The following is a 24,272-nucleotide window of genomic DNA, read 5'->3' on the forward strand; positions in this document are numbered from 1 at the left end:
ACGCATTATTGCTTCTTAGTGGGAGGAGAGACCTGCAGGCTTGCACAAGGCTGTGTCTCAGGAACTGCTGTTTGACCAAAAATAAGGTTCTGGACGCCTCCATTATCTACGAGGTCGCAAAAATCAGAGGGCAAACTATCGATATTTGTCTAGATGTCAACAGCGAAGAGAATCATACTGCTTTAAGAGGAGAGAGACTCTTCAGTGAAAAAGGGCGACGTCTGTTGATATGCCGGAATAGGAAAAGTATGTGTGGCACGTGAAATGATAGTGTGGCCCTACTATGACGTAACATTCCTCCAGCCCTTGTTCACGTGATTATTTCCTCCCTTTGCCCATTCCAATCTCAACCACCAAAAGGCTCATCACTATTGTCACCACAGATATTTATGCTAAAGCCTTAGCGGAAGCGCAGGGTAAATGCCCTCTAGTCTCTTCACAACATTGTTGTGCCATGTCTCCCAGATGGCTTATTATGTCGAGAATGCGACATACTCCGACACATCGCCACAAGGTTGTCTCCTTTTCAGCGACGATCATCTGCAAGGCTCTTCATTTTCGCACAATGACGACAGTGGCAGTGCCAGCTTTACGCACCGCCAACCTTGATATACCTTTCCTGTGATGGCTTCCAGTCTATTCAGCCTCTATCTTCCAAACCTCGATTCCCTAACAGATGGATGAACCAAGCGCCGGCACTGAACATACTGACCACGATGCCAGCAGTCCTCACGGTCCTAGTACGCCGCGGCCGAATGGTGTAATCAATATCCCAAAGCCTGAAAAGGCAAATCAATACATCCACGAGGATGAGGAGGATGCTGTAACAGATTTCAATGTGAGTGCTGCTGGTCTCTTGCCATAACCAAGTGGATTGTCTATATTCGAGTGATGCTTAAACAATCCACTCATCAATCCTCCTAGGCTCCCATTAGCTGGTGGATGGTGTCGACATTGTTTCCGCTCATCGCTGGGACATTCGGACCCCTGGCCTCAACTTTCAACATTTGTGCCCTTGCCATTGACTGGCGGACGACTGTCAGCTCAAGTTCGACGGAGTCAGAGGGCACACACATTTCCGATCCCCGCTGGCTCCTCTCTGTCAACGGGGTCAGCCTCGCCATTGCCATCCTTGCGAATCTAGCACTGTTGGCTCAAATGACGGACCGAATCTCGCACCAACGAGCTTCTCCCATCACCATTGCTGGCTGGTACACCAGTTCCCTGCTCCTGCTAGGCATAATTGCTGCAACTCCGAAACAATTGCCGTCGCCGGCCGACACTTTAGCAACATACTCTCAAGCATTCTACTATGCCATCTTCGCTTGCGTTATTTATTTCATTCTCGCGTCCATGCTTCTCGTCACCCACATCAACCTGCGATACCGTGCGCCACAGTTTAGCCGATCATTCAAATTGACCATGTCTCAACGCTCGCTCATGCTCCAGACTATCCTCTTTGTCAGCTACCTACTTGCCGCAGGCGCAGTCTACTCTCGAATCGAAAACTGGGATTTCCTCGATGCCGTCTACTTTGTCAATGTGACTTTGTTTACAATTGGACTCGGAGACTACCATCCTGTCACACATTTGGGGCGGTCGTTGTTCTTTCCCATGGCGATTGGCGGTATTCTTTTTGTCGGTCTGATCATCGCTTCAATCCGCACGCTTGTCCTCGAATCGGGCTCTCGCAAAATTTCCACTCGAATGGTAGAGAAGGCACGTCGCAAAGTGCTCACTTCAGGCAATAGTGAGACTACTAAGCTCGCACCTCAGGGCTCCGGATGCCAAAAACTCGATGGCGATCCTCGTGGGTCGGAACTCGATCGCCGCAAGCTGGAGTTCCAAATCATGCGTGACGTCCAGAAACAAGCCGCACGCACCAACCGGCTGATCGCCCTTTCGATTTCCGGCACATCTTTTTTCATCCTATGGTTCATTGGCGCAGTGGTTTTCTGGCAAGCGGAGTTTGCCACTGGCGGGGAAGATTGGTCGTATTTCGAGGCTTTGTACTTCACCTATGTCGCTCTTTTGACGATAGGATATGGCGACTTTTACCCTCAAACAAATTCTGGCAAGCCTGCTTTTGTCTTCTGGTCTTTGATTGCACTTCCGACACTGACCGTCCTGATTGGCGCGATCGGGGACACCATCTCCGATATCGTGGCTTCTACAACACTATGGCTCAGTAAACATGCACCTGAGAGCCTGAGTATACTAAGGGGGACAAAGGCAGCGGCAGAGAAGAAACGGAATCGACAAGGCGCTTTCCAGGAAGCAAAGCCACCAGGGTTCATGGACGATGAAGCTGCTCTAGAGTACGATTTTGACGATCCGAACGTCGCCAAGGTGATCCAGGCACTGGGTGGGCGGGAGCAAAACAATGCTCCGGGAACAGATGCAAGGCCAGAAGACGAGAAAGAAGCGCAGGCACTCTTGTCTGCATACAGACTTCACATACTTTTGCGCGAGATGCAGAATGTCGTGCAACACCTCGATGCGCAACCCCCGAGGAAATACACGTACGAGGAATGGACGTGGTTTCTGAAACTCATTTACGAGGACGAATCGTTTCCAGTCGGCCATAGACACCCGTGGGAATACGACGCCAGTGTTGCTGCTCCAGTGAGGGAGAAGGATGACCAGAAGTGGAGTTGGCTCGGACAAGAAAGCCCTCTAATGAGCATGGAGGACGAGCCTAAATGGGTGCTGGCGCGGCTTCTTGAGGTGGCGCGGCGAGGCAGCAAGAAAAAGGGGGACTTTTGGTATCATGTTTGGATGCAACAGCAGGAGAGGAACAGCACCGACGGCAGCAGGCACTCCAGAAGAAGCAGCACTCCGAAATCGAGCGAATGAAAGCTGGCGAGTCCTTTCCCAACTGGACTGTCGAGGAAATGCTGTCAGAGAATACGAATGTGACGCACACTAAATGTATGTTGCATTCTCGCGGCTACCTTGGATGTAACAAACCAACAAGCCGACCTTTTCTCTTTCCAACCAGCAATTCATTCGCGATCCAAATATTTTGTCTCTCGCCAGATCCTCTCATGCACAGCATTCTTTCACACTCTCCTAGATCTTCAGTCTAGCCCGACTGTTTGACCTTGACGGACATGCTACGTAACGATACCACAGAGCCTTGCTAATAAGGAATCCCCAGCTCATCAGTTCCTTTCCACGCGCCACAGACAGTGGTCATATGACTTCGAGCTCAATCGTTTGCATTTGTTGTTGCAATCCAGGCACTCCATTTCGCCGGCTATCCATGCTTTCTTCCGAATCGGGCAAATCGCGCCGCTTTCTCGCTGATGTTCTTTGCTCGCTCATGTCGCGAAGGGCTCCCTTGTCACTTGCGCCTTTCGGACAAACGCCGAGAAGCAGAATCGCTCAGGATCAAGGCAGGCGAGACCCTATGACCCTAATACTCGAAAGGAACGGCCTAGAGAAGGTCAACAACGCCAGTACAACGACCAAGATCACGATGGTACCAAAACTGACGCGACTCCTAGCCTGCTGTGGCTTCAACGCCTCGAGTTGCCCTCGGAGATCAGAGTCACAGCAGGTGATGAGATATTGAAGGTCGTCGTCTTGAGATGGTGCTTCTCCTTGGTGATCTGAGTTGTCCCTCGACGCCCTCTCGATTTCGTCTCCGAGTGAGTCAAGAAGGTTTTGAATCTGTTCACATTTCCGCGCCCGCGTCACCAGCGTGTTGTCTTGTCGCGGCTGTTTGATTCGGTCGACCGTGTGAGCCAAAGCTCGGATGTAGGCAAGCGGTGCGACAAGGTGTTGAGGTGGGTTGCCGGTACGCCTGGCCGCCAGTGTCATCTCCTTCGTCTGCACGGCGAGCTGCTCTTGGAAGAGGACGAGGTAAAAGTCGGGGTCGACCGCTTTGAGACTGGTCGGCAAGAGCTTCTTGAATGCGATGACTGGATGCTGTTGCGGGTGGTCTGCATGAGAGGAGATCAAGTTCATTGCCGGTGCTTGGGCCGAGGTGGCGGTGAGTGTCGTGGTGTCCTTTGCGGGGTGAGCCATATCCTTGTCTGGATCAGCCGCAAGGGACGACGCTGACTCCAGGGTGTCAGTTGTGGCGGTACCGTGGGTTCCGAAGTTGCGAGAAGCCTCGTTGGCGGGATCCAGTACGTCGAAGCGGGACGGAACTTCTGCTGTGGGAATGACGTGATGCTTTCGGGCGGGATATTGTCTCAGCTGCGGCACGACGTATTTGGAGGGAGTACCGTCAGAGCGTGTGTCGTCCATGGAGTGGCAGCAGAAAGATTCTCTCAGAAAAAAAAAATTCCTGAGTTGAGGGCGAAGAGCTCTAGAGATTCAGACCAGGGAGATGACTTGAACCACCTCAAGATCGAACGATGGAAGTGTATGGAAGAGAGAAAAGAGAGAAGGAGAAGAAGAAAAGGGCAAAGGTGTTTTAATACCACATATTAATTGTTACGATTGTATTGTATTGTTTGCCTCAATAAGGTCCATTTCAGAGCCAGCGAGGTCCATCATGACCTGGAGGAGATCCGGACACCTGGAGAATACAGAAGTTTGCTTGGACCTGGACGGGATCAAACACGCATGCATGCATGACAAAGCCTACGGACCTGCCTATCGTCCTGCCTACTTACTTGTCCGCCTACCCTGTGATCCAGGTCTTTGTACAGACGAACGACGAGAGAATGAATACCCAATAATGATCGAATGTTGTTATTGTTGTTCGGAGGGAGTTGGGATTGTGGAGTGCTGGTGGTGGTGATACCTGGAGTCGCGCAAGGCTGAGTGAGAATAGGAGTTTGAGTAGTTGAATGAGAGAATGAATGAGAGAATGAATGCCACAATGCGAGTAAAACCTTTGATCGGGTTTCATCTTGAATGGGAATTCATATTCATACTCGTATTGATGGTTGTCATTCTGAATTTGATGGGGTCCTACTGCATGTAATAGGATCTAGTCGATATACGTCCAGGATCAACATATTATCTGAGCGTCTGTTCCTGTCTCAGTCCCAATGCCTGTCCACATCCGGATCTGGATCTGGATCCGTGCCCCTGGCCTTGCTTTTGACATGACATACTTCCGTACCCTGTTTCCACATACTCTCCCACAAACCCGAGATTCGAAATGAAACACACGCCCACATATCTCCTTTTGTCTTTGTCCTTAGTCCAGGTGACGAACAATGCCTGGCCTGGATGAACGAAGCCTGCAGAATTAACCTATGACCCTCCTCTGTCCCCCATCCTGAACAATATTACTGAGATACCCAAAGAAAGCAACAAAGAAACAAAGAAATATCTGTGCTGTGGGCATTATTTGCTGGGTTCTGTTCATCAGCTAGCCTGACTTCCGCACTGCACTGCACCGCACCACACTTCACTAACACGGACAGCATAGGCAGATTCATTTCAAACTTGGTGAGCAGGACTTGCTTCACTTCACCATAGATGAGATAGGAACGATGCACATCGTCGGGAAAGACACATTTCTTCACAGACATCGGAATCGGAGCTTCGCATCTCACGTCACACTCATCTCGCTCGCCCAGACACCCACAACAGAGGCAAAATCACGACGCAAAGACCAAGGGGAGAGCAAATCGTGTGGAATCCGAGCGCATAGAGAGCCACGGACACGAGATAGACGGAAATCACGCAGAGAATGGCAACGACGAATAAAACCTTGAGAGCCACTGCAAGGATTGTCACGGTGACAGAGATGTAGAGTCTGAGCTTCCAAAGGCCTTGGGGACGGCGGGTGGTCGGTGTTGCAGGGGTAACAGGGCAGTTGTCATGCTGAGCGTCTAGCAATTGTAGCGGTGCCGACGACAGCGATGGTGGTGATAGTGGTTGTGGTGGTGGTTGTGGTGGTGGTTGTGGTGCTGGTGATGGGATCATGTCCAGGATGACCTGGCGATAGACAGGGTACGCTCTCTCTAGGGGTAGCTTCCGCATATAGTTCCGGACGGGCGAGCGCGCTGCTTCAGTCATGATGACTTGATAGACTCGGTCGGCATGCTGGAGGAACTCCTCGATCTGCGGACGCAGAGTGGCCGGGTCTCCCTTCCTGCAGTTTTCGCGGATCTCATCTCCCGTGTACAAGAGCGCATTCCAGAACCAGACAACATGCTTTGTGAGCTTCAAGGGCTCCGCGTGAAGCCATCTCTGAAAAACCCCGACATAGCCAGTCTCTTCGGGGATCGGGTACGGTATGTCCGGCACGAGAGGCACACGTTTGTCTCGATAGTGCCGGTTGAGCACGTCAACGGTGAAATGAGCAACGATTCTGGCACCTCCAGACACCTCATAAAAGGGGACCTCCTCACACTTTCGCTTGCGTGGGACGAGGTAGGGTTGTGGGATCTTGTACAGCATGGCGGCGTCGGCGTCGAGGAAGTGTAGTCACCAAGGGAAAGTCTGGGTCGGGAGATGCTGGGGTGTTTCTTTCCAAGGTTACGTGTGATGGGGTTTCCGAGTGTTGGTGATAGATCGAGGAAGTAAGAATGGGATCAAGTCCGTGGCGGGAAATAACCCCAGCCGGCCAAGGCAGTATGATGTTAGCAGGCAGTTCTCTCGGAGCTGCCTTGGTAGAGGCAGCTCGCCTTTGATGGGTCATGACAAGGCAGTCAGCTCTGCCTGCCTACCCTTCTACCGGGGACAGTTGATCACTCGAGATCGAACAAAGAACAACAAGGAGAGATGGTGAAGCTGCCAGGCTTCTGGAATGGGTCAGTCAGTGGTCGATGACATATTGAAGGGAAACCATTTCTTAGGTACAGCACTTGCCAGGCTAGATACTAACGAGAGGCCATGATATCAGATCATGGGCCAATAGTTGAGAGCACCCTTGGACATCCTTGAGTCCTTGAAGACTTGCCTCCCATTCCATCTTCTGATCTGCGTGATGAAACCCCCAGCACCATCTCTTCCGCCAAAAAAAAACCCAGCACATATCCTTAGCCTCTTGCTATTGGTGACGCAGCTCCAAAATCCCCGGTGCTCAGCTTAATCCTTACCCCCATTCTCATTCCATGATTCTTTGATATCTCTCACCCTCTTCCAGCATCCAATAAGTCAAGTCTTTCCCACATGGCCAAGCAGCCGAAAACCATCGCACACTTGAGTTTGACTTTCAAATCCGGGAAAGCGATGGCGATAAGCAGGCAATATTTCGAGTGGTGGGCGAAGTGAGGGAGTGTTGCGAAAAGAAGACATAGGAGGACAAGGTCGAGGAACTGACGAGGGTTGCCGATGAATAGGACGCATGTCGAGACGCAAGCAATTATCGAGAGGACCGACACTTGGTTTTCGGTATGGTCGACGACAGACGCGACGCCCTTGTCGTGAGTCGTAGATTTGTGTGTCCTTCGGACTCCGAGCTCTTCATCGTCACGCGCACCACCGCTGTATGTTTCGACGCCCCCATTACTTGCAATCGTGAAAGGCCCTATCCATGCGCCGGGGATACTGCTGAGTAAGTGGCCCACGTCAGGATGCGTTTCGGGAGTCTCATGTCCGTCCGGAATCTCGTCGACCCAGTCCTCAGCTTCGCCGTCTGCGTCGGGTGATAAGCAGAATCTGCTTGGGCCTTCAAACCAAGTCTCAACCTTTTCCCGTCGGATGGGAGAGAACTGCTCTATGCGAAGTGATCGTCGTGTTTCCGGGGAGATTTGGTGGTCTGAAAAGCCATCGTCACAATGAACACTGCTCATGTTGACGGAGTACGTCAAGATTTGATGAAGGTGTTTCAAAACCGGGACGGGGGAATGCTCGACTTGATGACTTTGGTTAGACGCGAGAATTCACGCAGTAGTGACTAGTGTGGGATCTTGGTGAGGCAGCGGCAAACAAAAAATCTCATTCAATTCATAGCACGGCAGGAAAGGATGGAAACAATGCCGACCAAGTGCATTACCTGCGGCAAATGTAAGCAACGTCAAGACTTTCGCAAGAAGCCACCTGCACCACGAGAAGATGCTCATTGACACAAAAGCTGTGCATGAAATCTGGAAGAGTCTTCTTTGATAACAGTAAAAAATTGAGGGTGGGCAGTTATGTACAACTTTCTCTTTTGAAACGAAGCCTACATGTCTTCCGAGGCAGTGGCACCAGTGATAATCTCGACCAATTCTCCGGTAATGACAGCTTGTCGGGTTCTGTTGTACAAGATAGTAAATCTGCCAATCATGTCTCCGGCGTTCTTGGACGCGTTCTGTTAAAACCTTGTGTCAGCGCAAGTATCAACGTCAGATATCAGACGACAACTCACATCCATGGCATTCCGTCTGGCGGACTGTTCACAGGCATGGCCTTCGGCAAGAGCCCAGTAGAGAGAGTTGGCCAAGGCATACTCTCGGAGGTTGGCGAGAACTTCGTCATCAATCTCAAAAGCAGCAAAGTTGGGAGATTGAGTGATGGCCTCCTCGGAATATGCTTCGACCGTGACAGGCTCATAGCTCTGAGCGTTGATGAACTTGTTGTAGAGAATCTTGACGCTGGCGTATTCTTCCGGGAGCAGGACGAGTTGGTCGGCAATAGCTTGGGCATCGGCAAAGGTAGGCACATCTCTTCCAATACCAGCAAAGCTCAACAAAACATTCCTGGGGTTGGAACGACCAATTTGGGCCTTGCACTTTTCACCAATGATGACAATGTCGAGGTTGGGGTCCTGTTCCAGCATTCGACGAGCGGTACGCGACAGTCCGGAATGGATACCACCGCAGAGGCCTTTATCGGAGCTGGCAACAACCAACAGGGTCTTCTTCTCCTCCAATGGCTTGGTTTCCGCCTCTTCAAAGACCTTGTTTGACGTTTGCCCATAGGATCTCGATTCGGTCATGGCCTTTTGCGCACGAGTAAGCTTGGTCGAGGCAACGATTTTCATGGTCTTTGTGATCTTTTCAATGTTTCGAATGGACTTGAGACGACCTGCGCACCGTTAGCGATCGCAATCGAGCTCCCTGTCTTAAATTCCATACTCTCGATTTCTCGTAGCGTGGCATAACCGGCGACCTGGGGAACAGCCGTCCTGGTGATATATCAGTCAGGGTTATTCTAGCTCCTGAGATTTTGCACCCGATTGAACTCACTTTGCAAGGGCGGCATTGCCAGCCACGAGGGCCGGTCTCACAGCTCTGGACAGCATCATGGTGCAACTTGGCTGACCACGAGGCCGTAAGGGAGCAGTGATGTGATGGAGAGATGAACTGGATGTTGAGGGAGAGGAGATTCGGGAGGTGCGAGGGCAGCTGGTCAATGAACAAACTGAGGTTCCGATCAGAGCTTCAGTGGTGGGAAGACACGCTAGCCTAATTTGGACTAGTGCGCTTGGAGAACAAAATCGTCGATACAACCGAATCGGAAGTGGGCAATCAATGGCCTGTTGCCTCTCCCTCTTCCCTCCCAGAACGAGCCTCACGAATGAAGTGAGTGGATAAGTGGTGGATTGTGCTGCTCTCTGACTTTCCCTCATTCTATTTTGCTACTCGGCCTCGCCCATTCCCATTCTTCTCATCCCATTCCCTTCACCTCTTCTTTCCTCTTCTCTCATTGTCTCTCTCTTAAATACCAACTCAACTTGTCATTCAGTCACTCCTCGGCATCTCCCTCGCTCGCCTCCTCGAATACCAACCACAGGCACGGTCTCCCTTCGTCGCTATCGAGGTCTCGCCCACCATTCCGATTTTCCGAGGCGCGTTTTGGAGGTCACTTCAATCCGTTGCCTCACATTCCTACTCACGTCCACCTCTATTATTTGCTGTTCCACCTCTACAATTTGTTTTCGCGAGGTCACTGCGCCCCATCTCTTATCCCACGCGCCTCATGGATTCTTCCGACGATGATATGCCCCTCGCGGGCTCAAGGAGGGCAAACGGCACAAACGGAGGTACGCTCTCCCTATTGTAACCAGTGGCTCCAGGCATCCTCGTTCGCGTTTGTTTTCTCAACTTTCTATTATTCGCTTCTCAACGTTTGTCATCTAACTGACACTACAAGCAGTCACGCCTCCTCTATCTTCCTCCAAAATCCCGTCCTCACTTGACGCTGCAATGGATCGTCAGATTCCCACCAACGGCGAGGTCGTGCCGGGTATTTCCATGGCCAATGGAGAGGTAAAGGTAGAAGAGCTATCACCACCTGGCAACAAGGATAGCGTCCCCAATGGCGTCGCTGCCGCAAAACGCAAGGCCAGGGAGAGTCTCACGCGACCATCTTACGCCGAGCCTGAAAGCAGCGACGACGACTTACCACTGGTATGCGATCCCAATAATTCCAGAATCTGCCTCTTGAGAGAACATCCCGGCTGATGCGGATGCAGAGCAAAAAGAGAAAGGTCGCAACCGCTGTTGATTCAGATTCCGACGACGCCCCTCTCGCTTCCAAGGCCCAGGCAAACGGCAAAGTTGTGCAGAAGCCCCCTCGAGTTTCAGCTCATCAAATTGGTGAAGAGTCCGACTCAGACGTGCCTCTTGGCCAGAAGCTAGCCAAGCAAAAGCAGAAGATCGAAAAAGCAGCAGAAAAGGAAGCAAAGCAGATTCGAAAAGAGGAGAAGGAGACTGGGAAGGCACCCAAAAAGGCCGTCCCGGCAAAGAGAGTAAAAAAGGAAGAATCCAGTGACGACGAAAAGCCTCTATCAAAACGTGCATCTACAGCCGCTACCAAGAAAACGAAAGCCGAACCATCTAAACCTGCTAAAAAGGTTAAGATAGAAGCTCCTCCTTCTGCGAAGAAATCCAAGGTAATCAAAAAGGAAGAGAGTGCCGATCCCGAGGAGGAAGACGACGAAGAAGACGAAGTCAAGTGGTGGGAGGATCCAACTAAGGGCGATGGAACAAACAAGTGGGAGACTTTGCAGCACAATGGTGTCGTCTTCCCACCCCCTTACCAACCACTTCCTCCAAATGTCAAGATGAAATACGACGGTGAACCCATTACCCTCCATCCTGATGCAGAGGAAGTGGCTGGTTTCTTTGGTAGCATGCTCAACTCGACGCACAACGTGGAAAATCCTACCTTCCAGAAAAACTTCTTCAGTGACTTCAAGGACATTCTAAAGAAGACTGGCGGTGCAAAGAACAGAAATGGGGAGAAGGTAGAGATTAAGGAATTCTCAAAATGCGACTTCAGACCAATCTTCGACCACTACGAAGCGGAAAGGGCGGCGAAAAAGGCCTTGTCCAAGGAGGAGAAGAAAGCTCTCAAAATAGCAAAAGACGAAGCCGAAGCGCCGTACATGTACTGCGTTTGGGATGGCAAGAAACAAAAGGTTGGCAACTTCCGAGTTGAACCTCCTGGTCTTTTCCGCGGCCGAGGTGATCATCCAAAGACGGGCAAAGTCAAGACGAGGGTTATGCCTGAACAAATCACGATCAACATTGGTGAAGAAGCCACCGTCCCTACTCCTCCAGAAGGCCACAAATGGAAGGAAATCAAGCACGACAAGCAAGGGACGTGGCTGGCAATGTGGCAGGAGAACATCAACGGCAACTACAAGTATGTCATGCTGGCTGCCAACTCGGACGTCAAAGGCCAGAGCGACTACAAGAAGTTTGAGAAGGCTCGTGAACTGAAGAAGCACATTGATCGAATTCGCAAAGATTATCGGAAGGAACTCAAATCAGAACTCATGGCAGATCGGCAAAAGGCAACCGCCATGTACCTCATCGATCAGTTCGCTCTTCGTGCCGGCAATGAAAAGGGCGACGATGAGGCTGACACAGTCGGTTGTTGTTCTCTGAAATATGAGCACATTACCTTGAGAGCTCCGAACACGGTTATCTTCGACTTCCTGGGCAAAGACAGCATTCGCTTTCATGAGGAGTTCGAGGTGGACCCGCAGGTCTTCAAGAATCTCAAGATCTTCAAGAAGCCGCCGAAGAGTGAAGGAGATGACATATTCGACAGGCTCACTACGACTCAACTCAACAACCATCTGAAGAACTACATGCCTGGTTTAACCGCCAAGGTCTTCCGTACCTATAACGCATCTTTCACCATGGCCAAGCTACTTTCCGAGATGAAATCTGAAGGTACAATTGCTGAAAAGATCAAGGATTACAATGACGCGAATCGACGAGTGGCAATTCTTTGTAACCACAAGCGAACGGTGGCAGCCGGGCATGCGAATCAGATGGAGAAATTGAGTGACCGAATCAAAGGCCTCAAGTACCAGCAATGGCGAGTCAAACAAATGATGCTCGACATCGACTCGAAGATCAAGAAGAAGAAGGGCGCAGAGTATTTCGAATTGCCCGACGACCTGGATGAGGCATGGATCCAAGAACACCAGGCTTTCTTGTTGGAGGAACAGAAGATGAAGATCACCAAAAAATTTGAAAAGGACAATGAGAAGCTCAAAGCGGAAGGAGAGAAAGAGATGAAGCCGAAGGAGCTCGAAGAACGCTTGAAGGCTGTCAAGGAGATGGAGAAGAGGTTTCAGAAGGAGAACAAGACGAAGAAGGTCGAGCCTGAAGGCAAGTCCCCGACAATTGAGAAATTGGAAGAGCAGGTCAAGAAGTTCGACGCGAGAATTGCTACTATGTCCGTCCAGGCGGAGGACAAGGAGAACAATAAAGAGGTGGCATTGGGAACTTCAAAGATCGTAAGTCCTGGACTACACGTGCTCTCTCTGTCAATCAGGCTTTGCTAACCATATCTTTCTTGCAGAACTACATCGATCCACGGTTGACGGTGGTTTTCAGCAAGAAATTTAATGTTCCCATCGAGAAATTCTTCTCAAAGACACTTCGTGAAAAGTTCGAATGGGCGATCAAGTCCGTTGACGAGAACTGGGTCTTCTAAGTCTTGTCCGATCGATTTGGTCATGCGGACTTGAGCAACGATCGGACAGCACAGGCCATGACCAAATGGTCGCATTTCAATGTTGGCGACCTACTACAATCTACCGACATCCAGCATGGTCGAAGACTAGACGAGTATCATACGAGAACAATGCACCATTACGAATACCATCCACCACACAGTCCCATGACGTATCTTCAAGTGCTGTGGCGTGGGATGCAAATGGTCACGACAGATGCATGTTTCCGGCACGGAGACTTCCCTCAGCAGGTGTTGTTCCAGGCTGCAGGGGGTTGGGCTGTCGCCTATATGCTCGGAAATGCAGACAGTGCATGTAGCTGAAGGACGACTCTCTCTGTCCTCTACATTACCAACGAGCTTTTTTTCATGGAATGTCTTTGCGTCTGGTTTGCATCATTTCAGAGGGGAGGAAAGGGGAGGCGAGAGCTTTGCTTATTTAGCTTGCATTTGGGGTTTATTAGCATGGCACCGACCCAGGACGGCGGCGGCATCGTTCACCAAGCACATACTTGCACACCAGCACTGTACAGTTCAACGCAGCTCAGGCAGCACAGTACAGATCTAGAAGAGTTAGAAGAAGCTACCTACCTACATACATACTTAACTAGAGCCCTCCTAGGAGACACCTATCCATGTATATATCTATACCTACTCGTACAATATACAGAGGGAAGTCAGATCGATCTATAGACGTCTAAGAGAGGTTCTGTACAGAAAGGAGAAAGAGGTATACAGGATGTATGCTCTCTCTCTCTCTCTCGCCCACGCACTTAAAGACAGACATACTGCCGCATGAAATGGATATGCATGGATATGGATATGGCTCATGAGTAAACTCAAGAGTATGTGTGATTAAAAAGCATATATGATTGACAATTTTGCTCGTAGCTCAGCTAGAAAGGAAAAAGACAGACACTACTACTTAAAAATTCTTTCGAGCGTCCAGCCCCAATCTGATCCCTGTACAGTCAAGTTTCAAAGTCAAAAAGTCAAAGTCGAGTCAAGTCAATGCCATCAACATCCACGACCAAACAACCACAACCACAATGATAATCACAACGATAACCACAAGCGCAACGACGACGACGATCTATCCTTCTGCCTTCCGCTCCCTTTTCGCATTCCAACATCATCAATGTCCAGTCTCGTCTAGAGACCATGTGGGCAAGGGTGTGTGATGTACGGAAAAGGCCCAGAAGCAGAACGATGATTATCATCCTCTCTCGTCTCCTCAACAGCCTTGTCCTTTCACTGCACCAGGCAGCATCCCTCTGCTACCTCTCAACCAAGCCCAGCCTAGTCATGTCCCTCTCACTCCTCATAACCCAGGTGATCCAGCCCTGTTTGTAATGCACCCTTTCTCTTCCTGCCATTCATGGTTCCCAAGTCCCCTTCCATGCCCCCCCCCAAACCCTGTGATTTCCACCAACCGAGCATGCAGAGGCAATCTGTTCAAAATACATCTCGAAAAAAGCACGCAAGACACAGATTCGCACAAGGAGATTCGTCAGGCCGGTTCGTTCAACGATCGTCAATGATGGTGTAAGAGGGAGTAATAAAAACGATGGTCGATGCTTCAAAATGGCTTCGGCTCACTCAATGAACACGAACCAGTAGTCGAAGGAGAGAAAGAAAATGATGCCGTCCATTGGTTGTGCGCGTGCACGTTGGTCGTTCTCGCTTGCCCAATGTATCCTCCCATCCGGTTTTCGTGATGCAAAAAGGCTCAAATTCCCTCCGATTTTCCCATATTGTTTCGCTTTGACTGCCTTGTCCCTTTTCACGGTGAGGTGAGTCCTTGTTTCTAAATTCCCCAGCTTCCCAGCGTCGAGTTCCCGTAGCCCTGTCTGTGTCTCTTGCAAAGCCCATGATCAACGCGAGCACTCGAGTCACCCGGCAAGGGACACGAACACTGTTGCCACCTCCTTTCGTGGTCATTCCAAAGCCTATTCCACATACATTACTTCCGACACCATGGTATGTGCGTGGATATGTAGCAAAAAGAAAAGTCTCGGTCGTTAAAACCAACAGTGGAAAGCAAATTGCGTTCGGAAGCGACAGGCGGTGTGATCAAAGATGATGCGGGTGTCTGATAGTAGACGGCTGGTCGTCGCGGTGGGCGGGTTCTTGTTGTTGTGACGAGAAGACAGTAGCCTTTGCCGCCAACCCCAGGGCGTCAGAGGCAGATTGGAAATGAAAATTCGTCAGCTGGTGACGATAGGTTTGACGTGTCCTGGCGTGAGCCCATACTCTCTGTAATGTTTGATATTGATGGACAAAGGAAAAGCTGAGGGTGATGAACGGATTAACCCTGCGAGATTCAGCAAGTCATTGAAATCCAAAAGACCTCCCACCCAGACGATGCTTCTCTCCCATCCCCAGACGAAACAACGCTTGCTAAACTGGCAGGCCCCCCCTTAGTATGCAAGACAAATGAAAGAGATGGGAAAAGAATGTCCAATGTGGCTTCCGGAAAACATCAGGCTCAGCCCGTGTCCTCCTCACCGTCATCGTCATCCTCTTCTTCGGCACTCTCACTGGCGAGCTTCGATCTCTTGACCGGGGTTTCGTTGTCGGAAGGGCCCGCCTTTCTCTTGGTGCCCGAAGACACGTTGTCGGCTTTCTTGGTCACGGGCGTTCCGTTCTCGGTGCCCTCACCTTGATTCTTCTCCAATGCTGCGACCTCATCGGCCGTCAAGAACCGACCGCCGGGACCACGAGGTCGTCGCATAGCGTGATTGTGTCTCGACTCGTGAAGGTACGGCTTACGACCTTTGGATGTGAGCCTCAACTGCTCTTCAAGCTTCTGTCGAGCAACACGGCGTTTGAGAATGCGATGGAACTGTTTCGCATTGACATACAATGGAGACTCCTCTGCACTTCCCGCTACGATTTCTTCCTGTGGTGGCTGTACAGGTTGTTGCGGAGGAGGCATTGTGGGAGGAACCGGCTGCCGTGGCATGTTATGATTCAGGACAGGCTGGGAGACTTGGCCGTGAGGACTCGTGATATGTTGGCTCATGCGTCTCTGTTGGTTCAACTGTCCTGCTTGGGGCATGCTCACAGTGGAAGGTAGGGGGGGCATTTGTCCTGCATTCAAGTGTTAGGAAATGGACCGCCATCATTCTCAAGATGCTCCGGGAGAAGGGGTAGACTCACCTGATGCCGCCGCGGTAGCCATGGCCGCAGCTTGAGTCGGCGATATGCCATAACCTTGTGTCATCCCCGTACCGACACCATATTGCGGATAAGCAATGGATTGATGGACACCACCAGCCGACTGAGGTTGGTAGTGATTCTGGCTTTGGGAAGGGAGGATGGGAGAGGCTTGATTGGGGTTGTGTTGTTGCATATGCGATTGAGGGCCGGATGGAGACTGGAGCGAACCGGGACCGGCACTCTGAGGCGACGTTTGATAACCTCCCTGCATATGAGGATGCTGGGTGTGTTGCTGATACTGAGGGGGATATTCCATCATGTACACGTCTTTCGCTACGAAGATGGCACGTCTCGCTCAGTACTGGTGATGGACTTCGGGGCTGCAGAGATAGAGAAGGTTCTCGGCCCGCAGAGAATGGACTTGCTTGGATCGCCTCAGCTGTCGCGCGTACGGGAGGACGCAGGTCTCCGGAGGCTAAGCTGGGCAGTTAAGAGGTCGAGCAAGGCCGCAAAAGGTGATGGTCGAATAGCTGAGACGCGCTCTCTGGGGGCTGTTGTGCCTTGAAATGTTGCAACAACGGCGCCTCGACACTCTGATAGGAGGGTCTAACAGCGGTAGGTTGGAGCCTGGTTCCTTGCGTTAGTTGCTAGCGCAGCTCACGGCGGTCACTGGATCGCCGGCAAAGCACCAATACTGACCTTCGCTGGTGATAGAGCAGATGATGAACAGACTGGGTCTGAGAATTGTCGAAGGAGTCGAACCCAGCGGTCCACTCACTATATTGACAAAGACAAGTCAACAAATGAGGCGAGATAGGGTCCGGGATGTTGCTGCAACCGTCGACACCCGGGCTGAGTTCGCCTCAGATTGGGCTTCTTTGCAGGAGAAGCTGGGGTCTAGCGCTGTTGATGAGTTGTCACTTCTGCTCTCAAGGGAAGCAGAATGTGGCGCGGGACGAGGATGCCTGACTTGAGGACGTCACGCAGCAGGCACTGTTTTTTCCAGCTCTTTCTCCTGCTTGCTCCGCCGGTCAACGTTGTTGTCGTTCCTCGTCGTCGCCGATGTTTTTGGCGGTGCTTCCCGTTTTCCCGAAGCTTTGATGCGACGCGCCGCAGGCTGGAATGGATTTGTTTGGATTGCGGGCGTCTGAGAGGAATGATTCGAGGGCGCGGAAGGAAGGTAAGCTGCGATTCGATTGCCAGACTACGTACTGAGGACAGTGTGAATCAGTATTGGCTCTGGTAGAGCGCAAAGACGATTATTGGAGGATGGGGTCGGGTGGGAATGGTTATGTAGCAATCGATTGGAGGCGCGCATGCAGTGATGTGTTGGCAACTCCATGCACTCACCTCTTAGTTCCGTCCCACACTGTCAACAGGCAAACCCGGAGACGGCCAGCCAGTATCTATTCTTGTAGATGATGAAATTTCTGGTCTTGTTGGAGAGGGGAAGATTTGTGGGATCTGTTGTGGTCTCTCGGAACAACCACGGGTCGTGCCCAAGTGATGCGACAGCCCGATCAAAGTTGCTGCCCACAAAATGAAGCTGGTTGAATTTACAAGATTCTAGTTGGCGCGAGATGCGCAGAGGCCGGTTTCTGCGCCCGCGACAAGGATGAAGCTGGTCACCGACGCGTTCTTGATACAAGAGACGACAGACCCCGAGCGAGATCGAAGTTTGATGCGCTCGCGATTGTTACAGAGCGACAGTGACGTGGGAGTTTTTGCCAAATAATGTGCGGCTGGGGTTGAAGCGCTGTCAATGGCGGTAGCGGGAAGTGCGGCGGTGGAGGACTGTGTTTTTTGGGGACACGGGACTGGCGGTCGGTCAGTCAATCGGTGATGCGTGTCAGTCAATTTTGCGTGTTGTGATAGATAGATTGCCAGCGGTGAGGCGGGAGATTTACCGCGGTGAGTAATGGCAGTAGTGGGTGGGCTTGCAGATTGCAGAGCTGGCCTAGGTGACTGGGGTTAGGTGGGAGGGGGGTTGTGTTGATGGCTTGTCGGGCTGATGGATGGCTTGTTGCGCTTGTCCTCGGGGGGGGGGGGGGGGGTGATGAGATCACCCGCCGGCGTGCGCGCATACACGAGTACAGCAGTGTAGCAACTTCTGTCCACCGTAGTTATTGATGTGTTTATTTTTTTTCAATATGCTTCGATGCGCGCAAGGCTCTACGGGATCGAGTTGAGGGTGAATGGTGATAGGTGGTGAATGTTTACCAGCAACGTGGATCGTGGAGAGAGCAGTCGAATCAAATTTGATGATGCAGTCGACCAGGTTGAGGGCGACGAGGGAGATGATTCGGCCACACGTTTTGGCTGAGCTTTGGGTGTGTTTGGTAGGCTTAGGTAGGTAGGCTGGAGAGCCGCCTGGCCTCGGGTTGGTTCGGGGCTTTTTGCTTTTCTTTTTTGATCACCCTTTGATTCGACTCGCGCACTCGTGAGACTGGGCGGCCCCACGTTGAAGAGCAAAGCGGCGGAGATGATGTCGTGCGTTGCGTGCTCCTTGCGGTAGCGAGCAAAGACAATGTGTGAGTGGTGAGTGGACTGGCAAGACGACAGAGTAGTCGGCCCGGCTGGAGGATGATTGGGTGATTGGGTGAAGGAGGTGAAGTTGAAACCAGCAGACGAGGGGCGATTGGGCGATACAAAAGGGAGGGAGGAAAAAGCCAGAGGATGAGTGGGCGGCTGAGGGGGCGCGGCTTGTGCTCAGTTGACTCGGTTCCAAGGTTTGTTTCCCTTGAGAATGGGGGGATGGGATGTTCGGCGACCAGCTGCAGGGTACCAGGGCCCCCCGAAAAGAAAAGCAACACTTCGCACTACTACTGTCCGAAGTGCGTACTACTGTCTACTACGAAAGTCACTTCAAGGTCTCAAGGTTTTTCTGCTCGCTTGAATTTGCTTGGTCGAGACAAAGAGCCAACCAAGGAAGATCCTCGTGACCCGGTGGGTCCACGGCCGGGCTATTCCATTATGGGACTAGCTTTGTACACAGGATTTTCCTCAACAAACTTGGAAGCTGAATCAGTGTCAAGTCGTTGTACCGAAGTACCGAGTGCCTCGCAATCAAGGACTGGACTGCAATTTGACTGTATACTTGTTACTATACCTGTACTCCTTACAACGACACACCACTCGCTACGAATCCCTCCGCTGTATCATCACCTCGCACAGATAACCATCCCAAGGGCCATCAGAAGGGCGCAGGCTGCAGGGCTGACGCAACAGAAGCAAAAAAAAAACCTTTGTGTCCACATCATGTGACCGGGCTTCCGCTCTTCTGCTCGGCAGCTTTCACCGCATCCTGCGCGGCCCTGGACTTCCCTGCCTTCCGCTGCCCTGCCACCTCAGTTTTCTCTTCTGTTTTCCCTTCTTGTCCTTCTCTTTCTTGCGCCGGACCTACCGGGGCCTTGTACTAACCCGTTACAACGCAAGGTATCCTCTCTCGTCCTCGCCTCCTCTCCCTCCACCTCACCCGGGTTCATGTGTCAGCGGCGACGTTGCATGCGTTTCCACCACAAGTCCTTCGCTTAAAAATTCCATCACCATAACCAGCCCAATCAGGCCATCGTCTCCGGATGCGCTGTTGCGTGATGCCCTGCCTGCCCCAATCTCCCTCGTTGCAACACTTCCTACTACCTTTCTCGTCGGGTCAACCTCGAGTCCTCAAGTCCCTCGACCGCCTTCGATCGTCGCAGACGCGACTCACACCACGGCTACCATAGTTTTGATTACCAAATTGCTCCGAGTCTATCTCGTACTTGGGACTTGTACTTGTAGCTCCTTTTGTCCTCATCTCCAATCATCTACCAGGAATTTCCGGAAAATAACACAGTCTCGCCCAATGAGACACCATATCAATCTTCAGTCCCTGACTCGAGCCGCTGATTATTTCCCTAGTGGCGGCCAATCAAGCTCGCCAACAGCCTTGTTTTCCCTGTGGAATTTTGTGATTCGTCTACTTGGAGGAAAATCCATCAGATAGTTCACATGTTCGTCGAGCTTCGTCTGGCGTATGTCTGCCTGGCTTGACACCAGCACGAGATGAATGTGGACTTGGCTTGAAACATACTATCTCAACAGACTCGCCGAGAGGAGCACATGTCAGAGCCTTGAAACCACAGGTCCAGCACTCGATGTATGGGCCGTCAACGACACCAGCCCTGCCTGATAGGACAAGTCGAGAGGAAGTGGCGTCTATGAATGAACAGCCGTGAGGTCAAGGTGATACTGCGCAAGGGTCTTCGTATCCTTGGAATCGTCACGCGGCAGACAGCCTGGCAAGCCAGCCGAATTCTTCTTGCCCTCAGTGACGAATAAGTCCACGAGCTCACACATGGGCATTACACTTGTGCGCCGTGGGTGCGACCAAGGTTCTCGTCGTTCGTCATGTTGTTCTTGATCAATTGGCTGTCTCTTTGGATCGGCTGGTGAGTCTCCTCCCACACATGATCGACCACATCACACACGCCCCGTGCCGCTTTCCTGTTCCAGTACCATTTTCACTCGGTCATTGCCATCCATTGTCGATCTTCATCTCGATCTTTGCTTCTCCCTCTCCCGTGCCTCAGGTACATATCCGGCAGCGGAAGATGAATAGACCGGCTCTTTGACGAGAGTACAAGTGCTTGTACACATGTTTGATAGGCAGTATACGCCGATAAGCTAGCTGGTCTCATGGTCTCTGTTCTCCCCCGACTTAGAGCTTGAAGCTTAGATTTCTAAAACTGATCCCACGACTCGGGACAGTCGTCGTCTCATTTGTTGGGTAGCAAACTATCGACACCTCCTCTGTGCTTCTTACAATGTGACTAGGCTCTTTACGGGGACAGCAGGAGGATGTTCAAAGACAGAATGCAGATATATGTAACGTGTACCACGATCCACGCGTTCATGATCGTTCCGCATATGCCCGGCGTAGCAGGCTTCCAGGGGTATTCTATGCTTGCCTTTAAGACCGGTCCATTCAATGCAGACCACGACCAACCATGCTAGTCACCTCTGACTTGATGGTCGGCCCATTGTCGCCCATTTAATCACTCAGAACAGCTCTCAGCATTGCCACAAATGACTCGCGTAGCTTCAGCACCTCGCTGACCTCCGGCTTGACAGGCTCGCCGGCGCTCCTTCTCAGCCTGTCTTGTGCCTTTCTACGGCGACGACGTTCAGCCGAGAGAGGGTCGAGATCGTCTTCTGCATCTTCTTCTTCAGAGTCAAGGTCATCCTCTTCGTCGGAAATGCTGAGGTCCATTAGATCGCCCTGCAACGTTACCAAAATCGTCAGCATAAATCCAGTATCAGAGGCGGCAACCTTTTGAAGAGGCGGCAACCAAGTCAGGAATGGAAGAGAAACTCACCTCATGCAATCCGAAATCGCTACTCCGGAAGTTGGCCCCCGGCATCCCCGTGGCTGCTTCTGAAGAATTGGCAGACCCTGTTCCCTCGGCGGCCATTTTCTGCCTCGTCTTATCGCTATGCCATTTCTTTCGCGCCTCCTGCCACTTGATCAACTCATCGACCTCTGTGATTATGATCTCCCTGTCCACCGCCCCCATGTCTAGCGCCCCTTGCAAGATCGCATTCATATCCAGTTTCCCGCCGCTCCTGGGGCCTTTCCGGAGGAACTCGAGGATGCCCTCAATCCAGCCCATCAAGGCGGTAAAGAGGCCGTTATCATGAGTATGAACTTCGTGGATGAATTTATACAAGTTATCTTCGTGTCTAGCACAAAGATCGATGAAGGACTGAACAGTCTGATTTGGGTCGGCTGACACGTCTTGCCTCTGTGCGATTTCGACCGTTTTGATGGCGTCGTCGGCGAAGCGCGCAAAGTCCGTGATGGAGTTGTAAACATTTGCAGATTTGTACACCCGGATTAAAGGTTCGTAGAATATGGTGAATAGATCACGGAACAGCTGGAGAGTATTAGGCTCCTCGATCATAGCTGCCATCATGGCCTTGTCACGTTGCCGAGTCATTAACTTGAGAAGCTGCTTGAGGTGTGAGAACATTTCAGCCCCTTGTTTAAGTTCTTCGTCTTCGTTTTCCACTGCACTGTTCCACGCTACCCATGCGTTGTAGACCCGTTGAATCTGTGGCGGCGTAAGTTCAGGTTCGAATTGTTCTGACCTGAGAATCGCCACGACAAGGTCAATTTGTTCTGTCTCCGCCTCTGCTCGGAGGAGGTTCTTGGTTTCTTCGGGACTGTCGACGAATGCTTTGATTTTGTTGACCAAGACTGGGTCTCCCACTTGTCCGGCGACACCATCGATAGATCTCTGGAACTGTCGGATTCCATCTGCCAGGGTCTGGGCAAAAATTCGTTGTAATAGTGATCTTGCGCCGAAGGGTTGTGCCAGAAAGAGATCCAGGACACCAGACATGACTGCTGCAGGGTTTGCTATTCGAATCACGTTCTTCAGTACCGTATACGGCACCAGAGAATGTATTCGTTTCGCCTGGGCAAACAACTCGGGGGAGTTATCTTCTGCCAGGAATAGATGGTAGATGGTGGCTGCCACTTCTATCCTGAGCCATTCTGCGAATTTTTGATACTCGGGGCTTAAATCTGCAAGCTTGTCTTTGCTTCGTATCTCAGCGAATAGTTTGGTCAAGCCATTAGCCTCGACGATATTTCTTCGGAATTTCTCCATGTAGGTGTCAAGCTCTGCCGCTCGTTTCCTGGCGATATCGTAGAACTTCCTCTGCTCTTCCAACCGCCTTGCGTCCATCTCTTTTCGTCGTTCGATGTCTTCTAGTTCCTCTTCGTTGAGACTGATAGGTTGAAGAGTCAGGAAATCAGTCATTGATTTCGACTGTGCAATATTGGGGTTTTGCAAGAGAGTCCTCAAGAAAGCTCGCAGTGAGACTCTTTGATCTTCTCGATGTAGGCGAACAGTCTGCGGGCTTGGGCTGGTTCCTCTTTCTCTGGAGAGACTCCTCGGGGTTGCTGATGACTTGGGTGAGCCGGACCCGAGATTAGGACTCAAGGAGTTGGATGACTTCAAACGTCGGTGAACGAGAAGATTCCTCCCAGAATCCTCTACACTGACTCCAGTAGAGACAGAAGACACCGATGAAGTATCGTCATCACCTGACGGCAAAACAGACGTGAACGTAGAGGATTTGTTCTTCCTTGGTAAAGGTGGGAGAATCTTACCCGGCATCTCAGTCCGAAGCCTTTTGTGAAGCTTTACGAAATCACCGTACCGTCTTCCGATGTATATTTCTGGCTGGTCGGGTCTTTTGACTCGTATCAGGAACTCGGCGTGCTGATGATAGCGAACGGTTCGCTTGACTGAGGTGATCCTCACACCAGCCACATTGATATCCCAATTGTTGATGTAGTTTCCTTCTGGAATATTCACAACCAGGCCTTGTTCATTCGCGCCACGCTCCACAACTTCCATCTCGGCGAAACGTATTCTCTCTTCATAACCAGAGGCCGTGGGTACACCAGAAACCATCATCAGCTCCACCAACTTTTCGGACTTCCTTGCCAACTTCCTCCTTTTGGTTTCTTCCAGCCTGTCTTCCGATGAAGAGATGTATTTGCTGGCAAAGGACTCAAGGAACGTCTGCAACTTGTCCTGCCAAAATTCCTTCTCTTTCGCCTGGTCGAGGAAGGGGAAATTGCGGACGTGATTGACAAAGATATACCGCAGGATTGGCAACTCAGAGTCCATGGGGGAGACTTCGCCATATTGTGAACGGAAAGGAGCACCAAAGCGTTGAAGGGCTGTCGGACTGCTCAATTCGGTGATCTCTTCCGAGACCTGGCGGGAGATGAGTTCTCGTTTAAGATAGTGCTCTTGTTTGCCCGTCAAGAGTTGTCCCGCCGGCGGTGTCGAGTCGCCTGGTGAGGCCGGAGCATCGACACTGATCTTGGGGACTTTGATATCGCCATTGGACTCGGAGACGACCGCAGGTTTGTCCGCAGATTTCTCTTGCACGTTTGCGACAACATCGTGGGTAGACATGTTTGACAGATGGCCAACAAGAGCAAAGGGAAGGAGGGAAAGGAGGTTAAGCACTCATCTCCGGGGCACAGTAGAAGAACCTTTTGAGCACATGGAAAAGTTAAGAAATTGCCAGCAGGAACTGTTTACGTGGCCCTGGGATAAAGTGATAAATGCGCAGCCATGTGATGGGTATGAGTAGGACTTGGTCAAGCGACGATCTCCTCGTGCCCTGACGATAATGGTTCAGATTGATCAATGACTACAAGAACAGAGTCACTGGAACGCGAATCCAGCGTCACAGCCACGGTTGCTGTCATGGCTCAGCAGCAAGCT

At 51.3% G+C, this 24,272-nt stretch overlaps 8 protein-coding genes across 8 annotated transcripts; 2 read left to right on the top strand and 6 right to left on the bottom strand.

Annotated features, from left to right (window-relative positions):
* Positions 1-676: 676 nt before the first annotated feature.
* On the top strand, positions 677-2,856 carry AYO21_05734 (hypothetical protein; the record flags this gene model as incomplete). Its single annotated transcript, XM_022655701.1, has 2 exons — positions 677-838; positions 925-2,856. 2 exons carry the CDS (start codon positions 677-679, stop codon positions 2,854-2,856), a joined length of 2,094 nt encoding a protein of 697 aa, XP_022512005.1.
* A 537-nt stretch (positions 2,857-3,393) lies between these two features.
* Positions 3,394-4,257, bottom strand: AYO21_05735 (hypothetical protein; the record flags this gene model as incomplete). The annotated part of the gene is made up of 1 exon (XM_022655702.1): positions 3,394-4,257. The coding sequence occupies one exon, from the start codon at positions 4,255-4,257 to the stop codon at positions 3,394-3,396; it is 864 nt and encodes a 287-aa protein (XP_022512006.1).
* Positions 4,258-5,529: 1,272 nt separating this feature from the next.
* On the bottom strand, positions 5,530-6,372 carry AYO21_05736 (hypothetical protein; the record flags this gene model as incomplete). Its single annotated transcript, XM_022655703.1, has 1 exon — positions 5,530-6,372. The coding sequence occupies one exon, from the start codon at positions 6,370-6,372 to the stop codon at positions 5,530-5,532; it is 843 nt and encodes a 280-aa protein (XP_022512007.1).
* A 674-nt stretch (positions 6,373-7,046) lies between these two features.
* AYO21_05737 (hypothetical protein) lies at positions 7,047-7,709 on the bottom strand (the record flags this gene model as incomplete). The annotated part of the gene is made up of 1 exon (XM_022655704.1): positions 7,047-7,709. The coding sequence occupies one exon, from the start codon at positions 7,707-7,709 to the stop codon at positions 7,047-7,049; it is 663 nt and encodes a 220-aa protein (XP_022512008.1).
* Positions 7,710-8,080: 371 nt separating this feature from the next.
* Positions 8,081-9,145, bottom strand: AYO21_05738 (ATP synthase F1, gamma subunit; the record flags this gene model as incomplete). The annotated part of the gene is made up of 4 exons (XM_022655705.1): positions 8,081-8,209; positions 8,267-8,925; positions 8,976-9,025; positions 9,087-9,145. The coding sequence occupies 4 exons, from the start codon at positions 9,143-9,145 to the stop codon at positions 8,081-8,083; spliced, it is 897 nt and encodes a 298-aa protein (XP_022512009.1).
* A 674-nt stretch (positions 9,146-9,819) lies between these two features.
* On the top strand, positions 9,820-12,798 carry AYO21_05739 (hypothetical protein; the record flags this gene model as incomplete). Its single annotated transcript, XM_022655706.1, has 4 exons — positions 9,820-9,883; positions 9,997-10,250; positions 10,316-12,598; positions 12,664-12,798. 4 exons carry the CDS (start codon positions 9,820-9,822, stop codon positions 12,796-12,798), a joined length of 2,736 nt encoding a protein of 911 aa, XP_022512010.1.
* Positions 12,799-15,304: 2,506 nt separating this feature from the next.
* Positions 15,305-16,294, bottom strand: AYO21_05740 (transcriptional activator hap2; the record flags this gene model as incomplete). Its single annotated transcript, XM_022655707.1, has 2 exons — positions 15,305-15,909; positions 15,979-16,294. The coding sequence occupies 2 exons, from the start codon at positions 16,292-16,294 to the stop codon at positions 15,305-15,307; spliced, it is 921 nt and encodes a 306-aa protein (XP_022512011.1).
* A 4,716-nt stretch (positions 16,295-21,010) lies between these two features.
* AYO21_05741 (hypothetical protein) lies at positions 21,011-23,957 on the bottom strand (the record flags this gene model as incomplete). Its single annotated transcript, XM_022655708.1, has 2 exons — positions 21,011-21,289; positions 21,336-23,957. The coding sequence occupies 2 exons, from the start codon at positions 23,955-23,957 to the stop codon at positions 21,011-21,013; spliced, it is 2,901 nt and encodes a 966-aa protein (XP_022512012.1).
* Between the last annotated feature and the right edge of the window lie 315 nt (positions 23,958-24,272).

Source organism: Fonsecaea monophora (genome assembly GCF_001642475.1).
Source record: "Fonsecaea monophora strain CBS 269.37 chromosome Unknown Scaff37, whole genome shotgun sequence".
Taxonomy (NCBI): domain Eukaryota; kingdom Fungi; phylum Ascomycota; class Eurotiomycetes; order Chaetothyriales; family Herpotrichiellaceae; genus Fonsecaea; species Fonsecaea monophora.